The sequence below is a fragment of the Procambarus clarkii genome, chromosome 49, assembly GCF_040958095.1.
Source record: "Procambarus clarkii isolate CNS0578487 chromosome 49, FALCON_Pclarkii_2.0, whole genome shotgun sequence".
Lineage (NCBI taxonomy): Eukaryota > Metazoa > Arthropoda > Malacostraca > Decapoda > Cambaridae > Procambarus > Procambarus clarkii.
Window position 1 is genome coordinate 14,446,096 of NC_091198.1, and position 18,053 is coordinate 14,464,148.

Sequence of the window (18,053 nt, forward strand, 5' to 3'; positions counted from 1 at the left end):
ATAATATACATATGTAATCGCCTTCCATCTTAAATGTAAATGTAATCCAGTGAGAACTTAAGATAATCCTCAGGGGTTATTTTGGGGTCGTTTGGGAAGGTGGAGAATACCTGTGGAGGCCACTGGTGATGATGGTAATCAGGTAAATTTAGGTAAATTGATTAAATGTAATCACTACCTCGACAAAGTGGCCACTCGATTGACTTTAACTACCTCTACAAGGTAGTCTCTTCCAAGACGCTACTTCTACAAAGTAGTCTGTGTATCTAAGAACTTAGTCTGTGCCTCATTTAGTGTTTTAAGTCAAAGAGATGAATGTTTTTCTTCTGATTCGTCAAACAGAAACTTCTTTTTTCTCTTAAATATCACTGTTATTATGTATTTAAGAAAGGAAAGATTGAGAAAGGTGGTCTGTTAAGAGTTCATTTCACTCATGAAACTTTTCCCCGCGTTTTTTTGGGAAAAGAGACACACCTGTGACACCTCTCTCACCTGTGTAGAGAGCAGGTGGAGGATAAGTGTAGTCAGGCTGGCATGTTAAAGAGAGATGGTCTTGTTGAGCTTCCCCCCTCCTCCATCTACACTCACGTTTTCTATGACTCCAGAACAGCTATCAAGACGTCTGTTTTCTATGACTTCGGAACTCCCTGGTAGACTATATTATAATTGGCTTCACAGGATTATCTCGACCTGTGCCACTTCAAACCTAATATAGTGTATAAACATGTATGGAAACAGATTTTTGTGTATACAGTATGCAAAATCTTTGGAAAAAATATACATATTATATCTATATCTGGGAGAGTTAAACTGTGAATTGTATTTCAGTCTTATATCGAGGTCCATCTCAAAGTCAAATTACTAATTTTCCACAGGTTACAATCCTACAACTGTTTCCCAAGTCACGGCTACCTATTTAAACCTAGGTGAACAGGCGCATTAGGTGCACTGAAACGTGCCCAACCATTTTTATCTTCTCTGGGAATCGTACCCAGAATCGCTGGTTGCGATTCGAAAAAGAAGCCACCTTCGCTAAAGCCATATAATATCGCTTCGAAAGTCTTCAACTAACATGCAATGCTTAATTTTTTTTATTATATTATGAATATAATTAGAAAAGAACGCGAGAAACGTATAAATTAGACGATAAAAGATATTTAAATTAAAAAAAAACCCTCTTGTGTGTTTTAAATTAAAATAGAGAAGAGTATGTATGTGGTGTTTTCAGACAGATTCATGTATGGGATTATTTAGACTGAAACAGTTAACATATTCTAGGTGATTAGACCTGTTAATTGGTTATGCATCGCGTCATACCAGAGTGTCAATATTGGGTACTGATTGTGTAAGTTAATTAGGTCGTTGATAAAGCAAGGAGTGGTGCTTGTAATTCTGTGTTTGTAGGTATTACAGTGTGATTTTATTATGTATATGTTCTCCCTATAGGGAGGGATTGTTTTGAACATTTCTCGTGTTGAACAGTGAACATGACCACAATCACCGTGAACAGTGAACATCACCCCAGACACCCCCCCCCCTATACAGTGCACACCAATGTACAGTGACTGATGTATCACCGTAGCCGTCTGGACATCCTCTAAAACTTAATTAACAATCCCCAAGAAAAATACACAATAGCGACCTTCTCTTCCAAACTAATTTCTACTTTTCTTTCTCTTAATTTTTTTCCAAACACAGCGTCCCTGACCTGCCCCCCCCCCCCCCCACCCCGCCCCCCCATCTTGCAGGAAAATAAATTCAGAGGCCACTAAATCGTTGCAAAAACAATATAAATAGACTATCAAACTAGACAAAATATTGGTAATGATAAGAGGGAACTATCAGGGGAGGAAAGCGCCAAGCCATTACTACTATATAGCACTGGGAAAGGGTCAGGATAAGGATTTGGGATGGGACGGAGGGAAAGGAATGGTGGCCAACCACTTGTGGACGGTCGGGGATTGAACGCCGACCTGCATGAAGCGAGACCGTCGCTCTACCGTCCAGCCCAAGGGTATTGATAAGAGTGTTACCAGATATTACCTGAACAATACTGAAATTGCTAAATTTGTGTGCGAAAAAAAAAAATCTGGGGACCAAGCTGTCCTCAGGGAGGGGATCCCCCCTGAAGATAGTATCTACAAAATCACTAAGCAATTAGTGCTGTTGATGATTGATTGATGAAGATTAAGCCACCCAAAAGGTGGCACGGGCATGAATAGCCCGTAAGTGGTGGCTCCTATTAAGCCATTACCAGTATCAAGAGCTGATACTGGAGATCTGTGGAGGTGCAACTGCACCCTGCGTGACGGGAGATGTCTCCCGTGAAAAAAATAAGTGCTGTTATCTGCTCCCTATCCATGGTTATGTTGAATTACGGTTATGGGTACGTTGGGTTGCGATTATGTTATATTGAGGTTAGGATGAGGTTAAGTTAGATTAGTTTAGGTTATGTTAATTTAGGTTTCATTACGTTAATAAAGTGTATTATTTTATAAAAAAAAGTGAAAATGTGGAATTCGAAAACTATTTGAGTGTCTCCTACAGTTTCATTTACTGAAAACCAAATTCTTCAGATCGTTTCAAATAAAACGAATTCAGCATATACCTTAAATATTTTAAACCCACGATTTATAATACAATGAAGTTATAACTTGAGAATATTCTCGGTTTAGAACAAAGGTTCACTTGCCAGTATACAAGTAGACTATTACTGGAACTCTAATATGCTTTCAGACCATCACAAATATCTAGACAACTATCCAGGTGGTTTGAGGGGGGCAGGTATTTGGTGTATCTTTATGGATTCACCTCGAGAATGGGCATTGTGCTCGGTACTGTCTCAGGAGACTATGGAGTTGGACTCTGGTTGTCGGTCTGGAGTGGCCTCTCCAGGGCACAAAGCCAGGGTAGGTTGATACTGGGGGAGAAGCTGTTACCCATGCAGCAGGTCCCCTTCCCTATCCACGGCGCCGAAAGTTTCCAATGGAAAGACAAGCGCTAATACGATTGGTTCCAGCACGATCCCTATTTTCATGTTGTTACAACGTAATAAAATGGTTACATCTTGGTATAACGTTTTTACGACGCATTATGAGAAGGTTGTTACAACGTACTACATTGGTTGTTACAACTTGTTAGGTGTTAAAAGTTGCTTGAATGTTGTAGTTACGTCGTGTGTTTGGTGGGTAGGGCTTTTAAGGCTAATAGTAACTATATAATTGTTGGGAATAAGGCAAATAGGACATGAGGATTCACATCTTGAAGCCCAATGACATCTAACGTTTAGCCTTCAGCAATATACAACCCTTGTTACACTGCACTTAGGTTATGCAGTTCAGGTTTGGTCACTGTATTATACATTAGATAAATTCGCGGAAGCGCTTGAAGAGAGGTTTAACAATCCCAGGAATTAGAAACTATTCTTACGAAGAGAATAAAAAAGATTAATTTAAATTTTAATCTAATTTAAATTCGCTAGCAAGACGAAGAGACCAGCTGAGAGGTGGATAGGGACCAGCTGTGAGGGAGAGACACCACCTGTGAGAGACACACACCATCTGGCAGCTCATGACCACTGCCGAGATGCAGAGCTCCAAGAACACAGGAATAAATGAAAGCGCAACATGTACATTGACCCATACGAGGCCCTTCTATATCCTCCTAAACTCATTAATATAAACTATTATTATTTATATGAACGAGTTTGAGGTCTCATAGCTAGTCTCCCTCTCCCTAGCCTATCCACCAATGCACTCCTCCAGCCTATCCATCGACACTACCCTCCAGCTTGCCTATCCCGGCGTGCCTGTGGCCAAATGTCTTCCTTCAGAATTCCAGCATTTTCGAAAATCCTCCGACGCTCGGCCAGCGGAGAAGCCATTGCATAATCTCGGGGTGAATTTGCATACGGGTCCCCAAACAGTATAAGACCCTTCCCAGTACTGGCCTACGGAAGGGGTGTGTGATCATACGTGGTGGAAGGGGGATAATATGGAATGGGAGAGCACACACATTGGCGGAAGAGGGATCACACGCATTCTGTGTTCGTACATCTCGAGATAGAGAGAGAGATAGAGAGAGAAAAAGGGGGAATTTTTACACCATGGGGGAGAGAGAGGGGGTCCTGTAACATGTAAGAGGGGAAGACTGATCATACACAGAATGAAGGAATCATGTCATGGGTGAACCATACACAGAGGGGAACCATGTACACAGAGGGGAACCATATACACAGAGGGGAATCACCATACACCATATATCTTCACTTTTATTTTCCGAGAATAAAAACCAACTCTCACATCTCCATTAACTAGGAACATACCCTGATAAATCACCAATATTCCGACACAAATCACCAACTATCCACAAAAGTTTCAAACAATTCACACAGAAATAATTCAAATCAAAACAAACAAAATCACCCACATTAACAAAAAAACCCGCCAACACCCCCTCCTCCCAAATTTTTTTTTTTAGACATTCTAACAAGTCATCGTTAAACATCTAATATTTAGCTAATATTTAATATATTACTAACATCTAATATTTTATTAATTTCATGAGTTACTAAGAGCAGCTGTACATGTAAAATGTTCAGTAAAACAAATACTACTTTTTTTTTAAAGTATTCCTACATTTTCAATGTAAGAGGGAAGGGTAGTGGTGATGGGTGTACGGATGGGGGATGGGGGAAGGGGGGAAGGGGCTTTTATGGGGCACGGCCACAGAGCAAAATGAACGTGAGGAACGCAGGGAGGAGGAACTAGGTGTGGCCACCGAAGTCGGTGCCTGAGCGGACAGAACGCTGGACGCGTGATCCTGTGGTCCTGGGTTCGATCCCGGGCGCCGACGAGAAACAATGGGCAGAGTTTCTTTTACCCTGATGCCCCTGTTACCTAGCAGTAAATAGGTACCTGGGAGTTAGTCAGCTGTCACGGGCTGCTTCCTGGGGGGTGGAGGCCTGGTCGAGGACCGGGCCGCGGGGACGCTAAGCCCCGAAATCATATCAAGATAACCGGTTCAGAGCCGCTGGAGGACAAAAGGACAGGTAACTGGACAAAACTGGACCGGACAGGATGTGGCCACCGGGCCAGAGCCGCTGGGACAACAAGCCAGGCGAGGCAGGCAAAAGGGCCGGCTGAACAAGTGAGCGCGCACGTGCGCAGGTCCAGCTCTACCTAAATATTCTATCCGGTAGAATATTCATACGTCAAAGAGCTTGTGGAAAAACCGTACTGCCCAGGGATTAGCTCCCTACGCTATTATGGACCGTCAATATCACATTAATCACATTAGCCAATCAAACAGAGCAGGCACACTCAGGCTTTGTATATTATCCTACAGGTGGAGCTATTTTTACAGCGAAAATTGTGTATGTTGCATAAACGTGTTAGGGTTAATTTTATACTTTATTACTTTAAAAATGTTCAGGTGGAATCAAGACACATTACCTCCGCTATAAACAAAAGTAATCGTTAGATACAAACAATCATTCTGAATAGTTAAAAGTTTTTTATGATTGTTATTCCAAACTTTAATTGGTAGAAAAATCAAGCCATCTACAACGCCAGTAGCTTGATTTCTTTGGTTCTGCATCTTTCCGAAAGGCTTTTAACTTTCCTTCAAGAACTTTAAGACGGTAACAGAAGTCCTGTATACACACAAGTGTGGGACAGCCCGAGCCGTCTGGATGACAGACGACTTAATGTCTGTGATCACAGCTGTCGGTACAAGAGTCAAAATCACTTTATCACGGCACATTACCTTCAGATCATGTTGACCAAACCACACACTAGAAAGTGAAGGGACGACGACGTTTCGGTCCATCCTGAACCATTCTCAAGTCGATTGTGATCTTTTTTCCGAATCACAGACCGAAACGTCGTCGTCCCATCACTTTCTAGTGAAGGGACGACGAAGTTTCGGTCCGTCCTGAACCATTCTCAAGTCGATTGTGATCTTTTTTCCGAATCACGGACCGAAACGTCGTCGTCCCTTCACTTCCAAGTGTGTGCTTTGATCAACATACTGCAGCCACGTTATTGTGACTCCCCGTCACCATTAGATCATGATTCTCTATAACCTATTAGCCAGCAAAGCACAAGCACAGGAAACTGCGCACTCGCCAAGTGAGGCACAGACACCACCAATGTCTTCCAAGAAGATATGAGAAGCTAGTGAAAAAGTGCCATCCATGAATCACTTGTTCCATCTGTCCAGATAACGAAGAGCATCACCACACTGGAAACTCACCCACCTGTTGACCAGACCACACACTAGAAATTGAAGGGACGACGACGTTTCGGTCCGTCCTGGACCATTCTCAAGTCGATTCGAGAACGACAATCGACTTGAGAATGGTCCAGGACGGACCGAAACGTCGTCGTCCCTTCAATTTCTAGTGTGTGGTCTGGTCAACATACTTCAGCCACGTTATTGTGTCTCCTCGCCTGCATATGGTCACCCACCTGCTCCATGCACTTGCAGGGAACACCGTCGTGGATCAGCATGCTTCACTAATCTATCCAGCTATATCGTGTCTCTCCACTGTCTTCAAATTTGGAGCTTTCGTTGCCTTTATGGAACCTTTGGAAGTGATCTATGTGTTCTGATACCGGATAGCTCTTTATAATGGTGTGTAATCTGCCTATTAGGATTCTCACAGGTTCTGATGGTTCTTAAATGACCGTGGTACTGGTATATGTCGAGGTACTGGTATGGGTTGAGATACTGGTATATGTCACGAATGTTGCCTAGGATGTCTCCAATGTTACCTCTGTGGGGTTCCTTCTCTTGCAAGGAAGAACTTGCACTTTATCTCGTACTTTACTTGGATTTAGCTTTTTTGTTGATGCATCGTTGCATGGTCTGGTTTCTGTGCTGGAAACACTCGCTGAATACGAGTGTCTTTCCTCTGAGTCCTTCACGTGTTGTGAACAGGTAACACTGGTTGTTTTAAGGTACAGATGGGAAAGATCATCAAGGCAAATAGGGAGGGGGACCTTCGACAAGCCTCCGGCTTCCTGTCCTCGTCGAGGCCACTCGTGTTAGTGGCTCTCAGGTAAACTCAGGTAAGCGCACACAATATACCTGGTTACCACCGTTGCTGCCCTGTTGATGTCCTATAAACAGTAACAGTCATCTGTTGTGACTGTTTATATACAGCTTGTAACAGGATGCTTCATCTTAATACCTATACCAAACCCAAACTCAGAAATTCAGACCCATTTTGCTAACACGAAATTCGAGAGATTTTATTTTTGTTATGTTTTCCAACCATATTAAACTTTACAGATGATTTCAGTGTAAGTTATCTTTGGGAGACATGATAACTTGCCTGCACCCTACCATACAAGTACCCCATACACACATACCCATCACCAGTACCCCATACACACACATACACCCATCACCATGAAGAGCAATGAGGGGGTCCTGCACCCCCTTCAAGCAGTCACATTTCAAATAACTTCCCTTGGTAAGAATGTTAAGTCTTACAAGAACATTAATACACTGATGGCTCAACCTAACTAACAACAGATACCCTGCAACAGTTTCTCAACATTACAGTAACCACATTTGCACACAATCAACAACAGATTAAACAACTGGCTGAACTATATGCTAACAATTGGCTGCCAGTGCGTTAAAGACACAGTGATAGAGTAATAATCTATGATTCAATGTCTGATCTTTATGCAGTTAATAATCTCTCCTCCAAGACAGATTGCAAGATCAAAACAACAAACATTATTAAATTTTTTTGTTACCCAGAAGAAGAAAACCTTTTGAAATGTTTTTTCACCGATATGGATAACATCTAAAACAAACTTATCTCTATCATGAGTAAACAGATAAAGTACTTAAATCTAAATCTGATTGCAACATAAATCCATTTGAAGTTGATCAAGACATTCCCTTCACTTCCCTGTTGATGATGATTCTTCGCCCCAAGATAGTGAACGAGAAAGTAAGTAATTATCAAAAGAAGGCGCCAAGCCGGGGAAACAATGTATCAATGAATGAGAAAATGATGCTGATTAATTATGTAAATACAATATTTGACGTTTGTGCCAGAAATAAACAAGAGTGTACACAGCCCCGCTCAGCTCTCATACCAAGCATAAACAAAGAAAATCGTCTCACCAGAGACCTTGTTCTGGTTCCTGTCTGACCTTACCTCGGCGTATCGAGTTCTAAGGAGGAATCACCCACGAAATGGAACTGATAATCCTCCCCTTGCAGCGGCAGCAGCAGCAACCAGCAACCAGCATCAACACAACAGCCAACAGCAGCACCTACCAGCAGTAGAAGCAGCAAAAGCACCCAAAAACAGCAGCATCTCCCTGCTCACCTGGTGAGTGACTAACAAACTCCTCGATATTCCAGACGGAATTATTTCCTATCAAACTTTTGAACCAAACTTTTAATAATGTAATAACTGACACCGAGTTCAAAACAGTCATTCCAAGCCTAAAAAGCCCTAAGCCTTGGCCTTCTTAACCATCATTCCAGTCCTCCTGTTCCTCCAGAAACGCCTATTACAAGGAAGAGAATTAATAACTAAATGCGTCTCTGATCACGTAGGAATCTTTGGCAATAAAACGATGAACTAATCAGAGAAGTTGACAACATCCCATCGTCCGGTTACAGGGATGTTACCGGATGCAGGTCACCCACCTACAGTGGGTGTAGGTGGGTGACAACCACCGCCAGGGGTGACTAACGGATTAACGCAGACCACTACGCTACCCATATGCTCCAAGGGGAGGAGACTCGGGTCAACACGAGTACAAACATTGTGCACGACTAAACCTCTGGCTTACTCAACTCTGTGCATGTGTAACGTATCGGAAATAAAATAGAAAGAAATGAAAAATGAAGTGAGGGCAGGGGTGAGGGATAGAGAGAGAGAGAGAGGGGGGGGGGGTGTCAACGGTTGACAGATAGAGTCCCCACCCGGCTTGACAGCCCCGGTCAGGCTGTTGCCTCCTGACAAGCGAGCTAAGTCTCGCTCCTGCTCAATGTCATCTCTTCTGTGTGTTCTTCCTCGAATGTACAGTTCCATGGGTATTTATGGGGAATCCGGGAGCTAAGCCCCCGCTATCTTCCAGTAAATTAGCCTCAGGCTCTCTACCTAAGGTCGTAGACAGTGACTTGTTTGACGGTAAGACACCACCAAAGGTCTGCAAGTATCGGCTTAGCAGAAAGCCATGTCAATTCACACGACCTGACCTGGTGCAATTAACACTCTTAGAGGTGTGACTTTATAATTGCTAAGGCCAGACAATCTGGCGCCTTCAAATAACCTGTCTGGCTGACTCATGTTGCAGGTAAAATACAATACAAAACACCTTTATGGTGTTACAAAAGCTGTAACAGCTGAGGAACTAACTACCAAATAAGGCTATTAAAGGCGGGTCCAACCAAAGTTCTGGTTTATAAAGATAGTTTAACTAATATAGCAGTATCTCCTCCACCCCCCCCTTTAGTGTACCCCCTTTCCTCCCCCCTCCACAAGGACACCCCCTCACCCCTTTCCTCAGCACCCACACACGCCCCCCCACCCCTCACCTACCAGGATATAATATATGGGACATTTACAACCAGATTACGGGCTCACCATAGCCCGTGCTACATGGACATTTCGTTCTGAGTAGCTAGATCTAAAACAACAACATTACAACCAGCGTATCAGACTCACAACTTAGTGAAGAGAAAGGGGGAAAATGATTTTGTCAGAAGCTGTTATGTTAATTATCTTATATTATCATTAGCCGGTTCCCCACTTTTATGGGGGTGGGGGAGGTACGATGGGGGTGAGGTAGTAAGGTTTATAGCTCACTGATGTTTCAAATGAAACTGAGCTTTGAGTTATTAGCCTATATCAGCTCATCTGGAGACGGATAATTTATAAGACTCATATATTTTGGATAAGCATATATCTCACACACACACACACACACACACACACACACACACACACACACACACACACACACACACACACACACACACACACACACACTCTGACTCCATACACAGAGGAGGCTGACTCCATACACAGTTTCAAGTGTAGATATGACAGAGCCCGATAGGCTCATGAATCTGTACACCTGTTGATTGACGGTTGAGAGGCGGGACCAAAGAGCCAGAGCTCAACCCCCGCAAACACAACTAGGTGAGTACAACTAGGTGAGTACACGCACACACACACACAAACACACACACACACACACACACACAAACACACACACACACACACGGAGACACAGGTAGAAACTGAGTGCCCAAATGAGCCACAGAGATATTAGAAAGAACTCTTTTAGTGTCAGAGTGGTTGACAAATGGAATGCATTAGGAAGTGATGTGGTGGAGGCTGACTCCATACACAGTTTCAAGTGTAGATATGATAGAGCCCAATAGGCTCAGGAATCTGTACACCTGTTGATAGACGGTTGAGAGGCGGGACCAAAGAGCCAGAGCTCAACCCCCGCAAGCACAATTAGGTGAGTACACACACACACACACACACACACACACACACACACACACACACACACACACACACACACACACACACACACACACACACACACACACACACTGTAAGTCACCTAGAGCCACTCACCTGACAGAGAGGAATGTGGACCTCTCCTATAGAGTCGTCCCTAGAGAATCGATCATAGTCGAACACGTGGAGGTGGAGCACCCGACTCTGTAGCTTCTGAATGGGGAACCCTGTGGACGAGAGGCAGTGTGAGTTATGCGGCAGTGAGTAAGGCAGGAGGAGAGGCAGGCATGAGCAGAGGCAGGCAGGGACAGAGGCAGGCAGGGGAAGAGACAGGAAGGCAAGAGAAAAGGGAAGAAGAGATCTAAAACATAAAAGGTAGGTAAGAGAAAGGGAGGTTTGAGGACGGTTTAAAGTGAGGAGGGAATGGATAAAATGAGAGTGATAGAGTGTAGGTAATGGGAGGTGGGGGGGGGGGGGATATGAGAGAGGGTGTGAGGGGTGAGGGAGGTGTGAGGGAGGAAATAAGGATGTAGAAGCACAAGCGAGGAAACAAAAATATTACTGGATTACGAAATACAGAGCAATAACGCGTATTTACGCACGCAATCAGGCATTCCGAACACACACCCACACACGCCCCAACACACCCATACACGTCCCCACACACCCACACACGCCCCCCACACACCCACACACGCCCCCCACACACGCCCCAACACACCCACACACGCCCCCACACATCCACACACGCCCCCCACACACCCACACACGCCCCCCACACACCCACACACGCCCCCCACACACCCACACACGCCACCCACAGACGTCCACACACGCCCCCCGCACACCCACACACGCCACCCACACACCCCCCAACACACCCACACACGCCCCTCACACACCCACACACGCCCCCCCACACACCCCCACACGCCCCCCATACACCCACACACGCCCCCGATACCCCCCCCACATGCCCCCCACACACCCACACACGCCCCCGACACACCCACACACGCCCCCCACACACCCACACACGCCCCCCACACACCCACACACGCCCCCCACACACCCACACACCCCCACACACGCCCCCCACACACGCCCCCAACACACCCACACACGCCCCCCACACACCCACACACGCCCCCCACACACCCACACACGCCCCCACACACCCACACACGCCCCCCACACACCCACACACCCCCACACACGCCCCCCACACACGCCCCCAACACACCCACACACGCCCCCCACACACCCACACACGCCCCCCACACACCCACACACGCCCCCAACACACCCACACACGCCCCAACACACCCACACACACCCCCACACACCCACACACACCCCCACACACCCACACACACCCCCACACACCCACACACGCCCCAACACACCCACACACGCCCCAACACACCCACACACGCCCCCACACACCCACACACGCCCCCCACACACCCACACACGCCACCCACAGACGTCCACACTTACCTTCGAAGTAGAAAGTCTCGTGCCACTTCGGATGCAGCGTCCGGCGTTTGATCTTGGTCTCAAGCTTGTGTTTCTTGTCAGGTAGCAAGGTGACGCGCACGTAAGGGTCGCTCGTCCCGCTCAGGTCCTTCGCTGGCAGCTCCTTGGCCTGCTCGAGGGAGGAGGCTGAATCAGGTGTGGGAGTAGACGTTGTGGGGGAGTGGGGGGGGGTTGTTTGGGAGTGGAGGGGTTGTGGGGGAGTGGGGGGGTTGTGGGGGAGTGGAGGGGGGTTGTGGGGGAGTGGGGGGGGGTTGTGGGGGAGTGGAGGGGGGTTGTGGGGGAGTGGGGGGGGGGTTGTGGGGGGGGTTGTGGGGGAGTGGAGGGGGGTTGTGGGGGAGTGGAGGGGGGTTGTGGGGGAGTGGAGGGGGGGTTGTGGGGGAGTGGAGGGGGGGTTGTGGGGGAGTGGGGGGCAGTATTGTTGGAGTGTAGGAGCTGGTTATTGTTCTCTGAATTGCAGAATATAATTGTGAAGAAATTTTAAACAGCGATTAGTAGTAAATGTTTAAGAAAATAGAGCGATCAAAGAAAGAAAGAAAGAAAAAGAGAGAGAGAGAGAGAGAGAGAGAGAGAGAGAGAGAGAGAGAGAGAGAGAGAGAGAGAGAGAGAGAGAGAGAGAGAGAGAGAGAGAGAGAGAGAGAGAGAGACAGGTAGAGAGAGACAGGTAGAGAGAGACAGGTAGAGAGAGACAGGTAGAGAGAGAGAGAGAGAGAGAGAGAGAGAGAGAGAGAGAGAGAGAGAGAGAGAGAGAGAGAGAGAGAGAGAGAGAGAGAGAGAGAGAGAGAGAGACAGGTAGAGAGAGAGAGGGGTACAGGAAGCAAGGGAACAGATGTACAGACTCCTGCAGAAGTTTAAGAAAGAAAGGGAAGGTTCGCCAGCAGGCTGGGAGGCAATTTGAAACTTCTCAATAAGTTCGGAAAACAAAAGAGGCGCGAGGGGGGAACTTAAAAACGATCAAGTAAAACAAAAAATGACGAGTTCTTGGATGTCTGAAAGCCACAATCGCTGACGAGAAGTTTCTATTAAGAAAATTACTCCCATTGCAACTTCTCCCATGTTGACTATGGGAGAGGATCCAAACTTTCTGAAAAAAAATAAATTCGAGAAGTGTTCAAAAACTATAAAAAAAACGGTGTTCAGGAGGTCCTCTACATGTTAATTTCTAAACCTAAAAGGTTCATATGCCTGAAACTGGAAGATCAAGATAATTTTGACTCTGAAATTTTGGGTTTGACTTTTAACCCCCCCAAAAAAATCGCATATAAAACGATTATTAAATTCGCATCGGGTACAAGAATGTAATAATTCACACAGTATTTGGGTCAGATACTGTAACACTCAGATACTGTGCCCCTCAGATACTGTGACACTCAGATACTGTGACACTCAGATACTGTGACACTCAGATTCTGTGCCCCTCAGATACTGTGACACTCAGATACTGTGACACTCAGATACTGTAACACTCAGATACTGTGACACTCAGATACTGTGCCCCTCAGATACTGTGACACTCAGATACTGTGCCCAGGTCCACCTCAAACCCGGGGCCAGGCGTGACTTGTGATAACTTGGTCCACCAGGCTGTTGCTTGAAGCGACCCGCAGGCCCCACATATCCACTACAGCCAGGTTCTAGAGGCGCATATCTGAACTGTGATGCATCCGACTGATATCAAAAAATGTTATCTGAAAGAAAAGTGTTGCCATTTGTTTTCACAGCCTATATAGGGGCGACCTTTTAAAGGGTAAGGCGTGTGACCTTATCACAAGAAGTGGCCATTAGAGACTATACCCATAGTCATAGCGAAGCACTTGACAGCAAACACACACAGAGAGAGAACATAGGCTGAACTGATGAAGTTATTGATGAGGGAATATCACATATTTAAAATATAGCAGAAGGTCACTCTATGTCCGGTATATGATCTGATGCCGGGATAAATCGGTGTGTTCGGTATATTCTGATACCGTAGAAAGGAAACTAATCCAAACTTTGCATGATCTTCCCAGTTGCCTCGAAGGAAATCAACAGCCTAATGGAATTGTCTTTGAACTATTTAATATCCTCTGGAGATACTGAGAGTGTCTGTGGAGATACTGAGAGTGTCTGGAGATACTGAGAGTGTCTAGAGATACTGAGAGTGTCTGTAGAGATACTGAGAGAGACTGGGGGATAGTCTGAGAGAGCCTGAGCAGTCCACTACCAGCCTAAACACAAATAAAAACTATAGGCTTCTAAAAAGGGTTTCAAAAAGTACCACCAAACAGAGGAGTGAAACAGACACTCTGAGTGGCCCCTCTGCCTTCACACACACACACCCTGAATAGTCTCGCCTGAATAGTCATTCCCTAAGGGAAAACTCCATTAAATAGACACAGAGGTAATGACTTTTTTGATTTGCATAAAAAAATGGGTGTCGCCCTCTCATTTTGGTTCCAATATTCAACCGGTCCTCTTGGAGGAGAGGGAGGGGGCCAGGGGATAGGGATTTTTGTAGGGGGGTTATGGGAGTCTGGGGGGGGCAGACTCCCATGGGTAGGTGGGGGCGGGGAACGACGATCCCCCCCCCCTTCTCCCCCCTCAACCCCAACCCCCCCTCCTCTCCAGGGATCGTTATTCCCTCAATCTTGCAGGCGTCGTTGAAAAGGTCGAAGGTCAGATCCCCATTCCCCATTTCTCCCCTCTCTCTCCCCCCCCCCTCTCTCTCCCCCCCCCCCCCCCCCTCTCTCTCTCTCTCTCCCTGTCTCTCTCTCTCTCTCTCTCTCTCTCTCTCTCTCTCTCTCTCTCTCTCTCTCTCTCTCTCTCTCTCTCTCTCTCTCTCTCTCTCTCTCCATTCGTCTCTGTATTGTGTATTCCTCAGGCCAAGTGTATTGTGTATGTGGCTGTCTTCACATTACTTCTCACCTTCCACACTCACTCTCAACATTGTTCCTGATGTCTTGTTCACATTCTTCATCTTCCTCCTTGCTCCTTCACTCCCTTACTCTCCCTCGTTCTCTCCTCCCCTCCCCCCCCTCACTGACTCTTGCAAAGATATTGTCTCACAATGAAATGGTTCTCTTGATCCATGAGAAATGTTGAGATGTTTATAATGTTCTCTTGATCTATGTTTATTATTAACCAACATCCACATTAAAGACAGAAGCTGACGCCATCTATTGGCTAAGAGCTTTCATTCACTCATGGGAAGGGAACTATCACGAGAAAGCACCAAGCCATTACGACTATATAGCACTGGGAAGGGGTCAGGATAAGGGTTTGGGATGGGACGGTGGGAGGGAAGGAATGGTGCCCATCCACTTATAGACGGTCGGGGATTGAACACCGACCTGCATGGAACATAAAGTTAGATTTACAGATAAGAGTTAGTACATACCATACCTAAAGCCATTAATAAGCATAGCGTTTCGGGCAATAGACCTTTAACCGTTATCAATAACTACAGGACTTGATCCAAACCACTGAAAGGTCAATGGAAAAAAAAGACCACAGCTGGACCCCGCTAATACTGACCTTTCGCGGCAATTAGTAACTCGGCTCCTAAATTGTTGAGGTCATTAGTTTTAAACTGTTGGAGGGGGGAGGGCTGGGGGGGAGGGGGGGAGGGCTGGGGGGGAGGGGGGGGGAGGAGGGGGGGTAGTCGCAGTTACCTCGCCAAGTCTTGGGGTCATGAAGCTGCTGTCTCAGTCATCTATGGCTCAAATATTGACCCGTTACCACAGGTATTGACCAGTTATCTTGAGGCTATCTTGAGATGATTTCTGGGCTTAGCGTCCCCGCGGCCCGGTCCTCGATCAGGCCTCCATTTTGTTACACAACCCCAGGAAGCAGCCCGTACCAGCTGTCTAACTCCCAGGTACCTATTTACTGCTAGGAAACAGGGGGCATCGGGGGTGAAAGAAACATTTTTGCCTAATTTGTCTCCGCCTGCACCGGGGATCGAACCCGGAACTTCAGGACTACCAATCCGAAGCGCTGTCCACTCGGCTGTGATCACAGAAGGGGTCAAGGGTCAATCCCATCGTTCCAGTACGTTCTACAGGAGTGCAGTTAGCGATGCAGTGGGTTAATAAGTCTATCCCTGAAACAAAGACTGTTTCATCTACCCCTTAAAGTTCTTCTCCTATCCCCCCTACTTGACCAATAGCCACTCTGGACTATCCTTCCTTTGTTTTCCCTATCCTTATCCAATATCAGCTTCAGGACGGGACTCGATTGGAGAACGCGCTACAATAGATCTATAACAATTACCGCGTTTACTGACTAGCCAGAACGCCAGGATAGACCAGGAGAACGCCAGGATAGACCAGGAGAACGCCAGGATAGACCAGGAGAACGCCAGGATAGACCAGGAGAACGCCAGGATAGACCAGGAGAACACCAGGATAGACCAGGAGAACACCAGGATAGACCAGGAGAACACCAGGATAGACCAGGAGAACACCAGGATAGACCAGGAGAACACCAGGATAGACCAGGAGAACACCAGGATAGACCAGGAGAACACCAGGATAGACCAGGAGAACACCAGGATAGACCAGGAGAACACCAGGATAGACCAGGAGAACACCAGGATAGACCAGAACACCAGGATAGACCAGGAGAACACCAGGATAGTCCCAGAACCAGAGTCTCGCGCGATCAAACATGACCCGGTCAAGAGAACCAGGTTAATAACTGAGCAACTGGTGGTTCACATATTATCCAACTACCATGATAAATTGCCACCCATTATATGCCTGCAGGTTGAGGGCACCTGTGGATTGAAGACACCTGTGGATTGAGGACACCTGTGGATTGAGGGCATCTGTGGATTGAGGACACCTGGGGATTGAGGGCACCTGGGGATTGAGGGCACCTGTGGATTGAGGGCACCTGTGGATTGAAGACACCTGTGGATTGAGGACACCTGTGGATTGAGGACACCTGTGGATTGAGGACACCTGTGGATTGAGGACACCTGTGAATTGAGGGCACCGGTGGATTGAGAACACCTGTGGATTGAGGGCACCTGTGGATTGAGGACACCTGTGGATTGAGGACACCTGTGGATTGAGGACACCTGTGAATTGAGGGCACCGGTGGATTGAGAACACCTGTGGATTGAGGACACCTGTGGATTGAGGGCACCTGTGGGAAACCAACACCAAATACTTTCAGATGAAATAGTCACTAGAGACCAAGATCCTATACATCTCCAAGACGTTCAAGGGAGGAATAACAAACAGAAACGCCTCTTAAACCACTTCCCTTCCTCGTTACACACCATCTGACGGTAGCAGTGATCTAGCAGATGGTGATGGGCGGCGTCACGCACCAGCTGCGCCAGACGTCTGATAAGCACTTCAGAGGCAAGCAAAGAGTGGCTCCACTTACTAAAAGACACGTTCACAGGTTTTTTTTGGGGGGAGTAAATGGCAGCAAGGAAGTTAGGAGTGAGTCGGAGACTGAGTGACACACGTCCCATGGGGGCTTAGGGAGCGACTAGAGGGAGGGAGAATACCTGTAAACCAGCCAGATGTAAACTCTAAAATAGCCCCAAATCAGGATTAATAACTAAAGAATTGGTGGAAGGATGCTGTATTATCTCCCACTTGCGGGAATGTTCTTCAGCAGCATCTCCCCAAAGACGCACATGTTCACTCATGGTCTGACCAAGCAACAACACCTCTTCCATCTTTGATGTCGAGTGCAGCAAAAATATAATTGGTATCATTCTGCTGTTCACGCGAGGTAAGGTACAATGTACATTATGTACATTATACCATGATAATGCACCGTACAATGTAAGTTACATTAGCATAGGCGTCCAGGAATTGGTGTATAGAAGGAAATCATTTGCCGGTGATGAGAGATGACAGCAAAACATTTCTGGTACATGCAATAGATTTACAACAACTCTGATACCCTCTGTCAGAGCCCCGTCAACGGGGCCACTGTGCCTGTCAAGGCCCTTCCACGAAGCCCTGTGTCTGTCAAGGCCCTTCCACGAAGCCCT

General features: G+C 46.5%; 1 protein-coding gene across 4 annotated transcripts in view; it reads right to left on the reverse strand.

Annotated features, from left to right (window-relative positions):
• LOC123763199 (synaptotagmin-7) overlaps nucleotides 1–18,053 on the reverse strand; it is a 559,721-nt gene that overhangs the window by 15,303 nt on the left and 526,365 nt on the right. For all 4 annotated transcript variants that reach the window (XM_069303013.1, XM_069303012.1, XM_069303014.1 and 1 more), the window contains 2 exons: nucleotides 12,017–12,164; nucleotides 10,634–10,743 (listed from right to left, as the gene is read on the reverse strand). In XM_069303013.1, coding sequence (XP_069159114.1) covers nucleotides 10,634–10,743; nucleotides 12,017–12,164 — 258 coding nt within the window. The remainder of the gene's footprint in view (nucleotides 1–10,633; nucleotides 10,744–12,016; nucleotides 12,165–18,053) is intronic.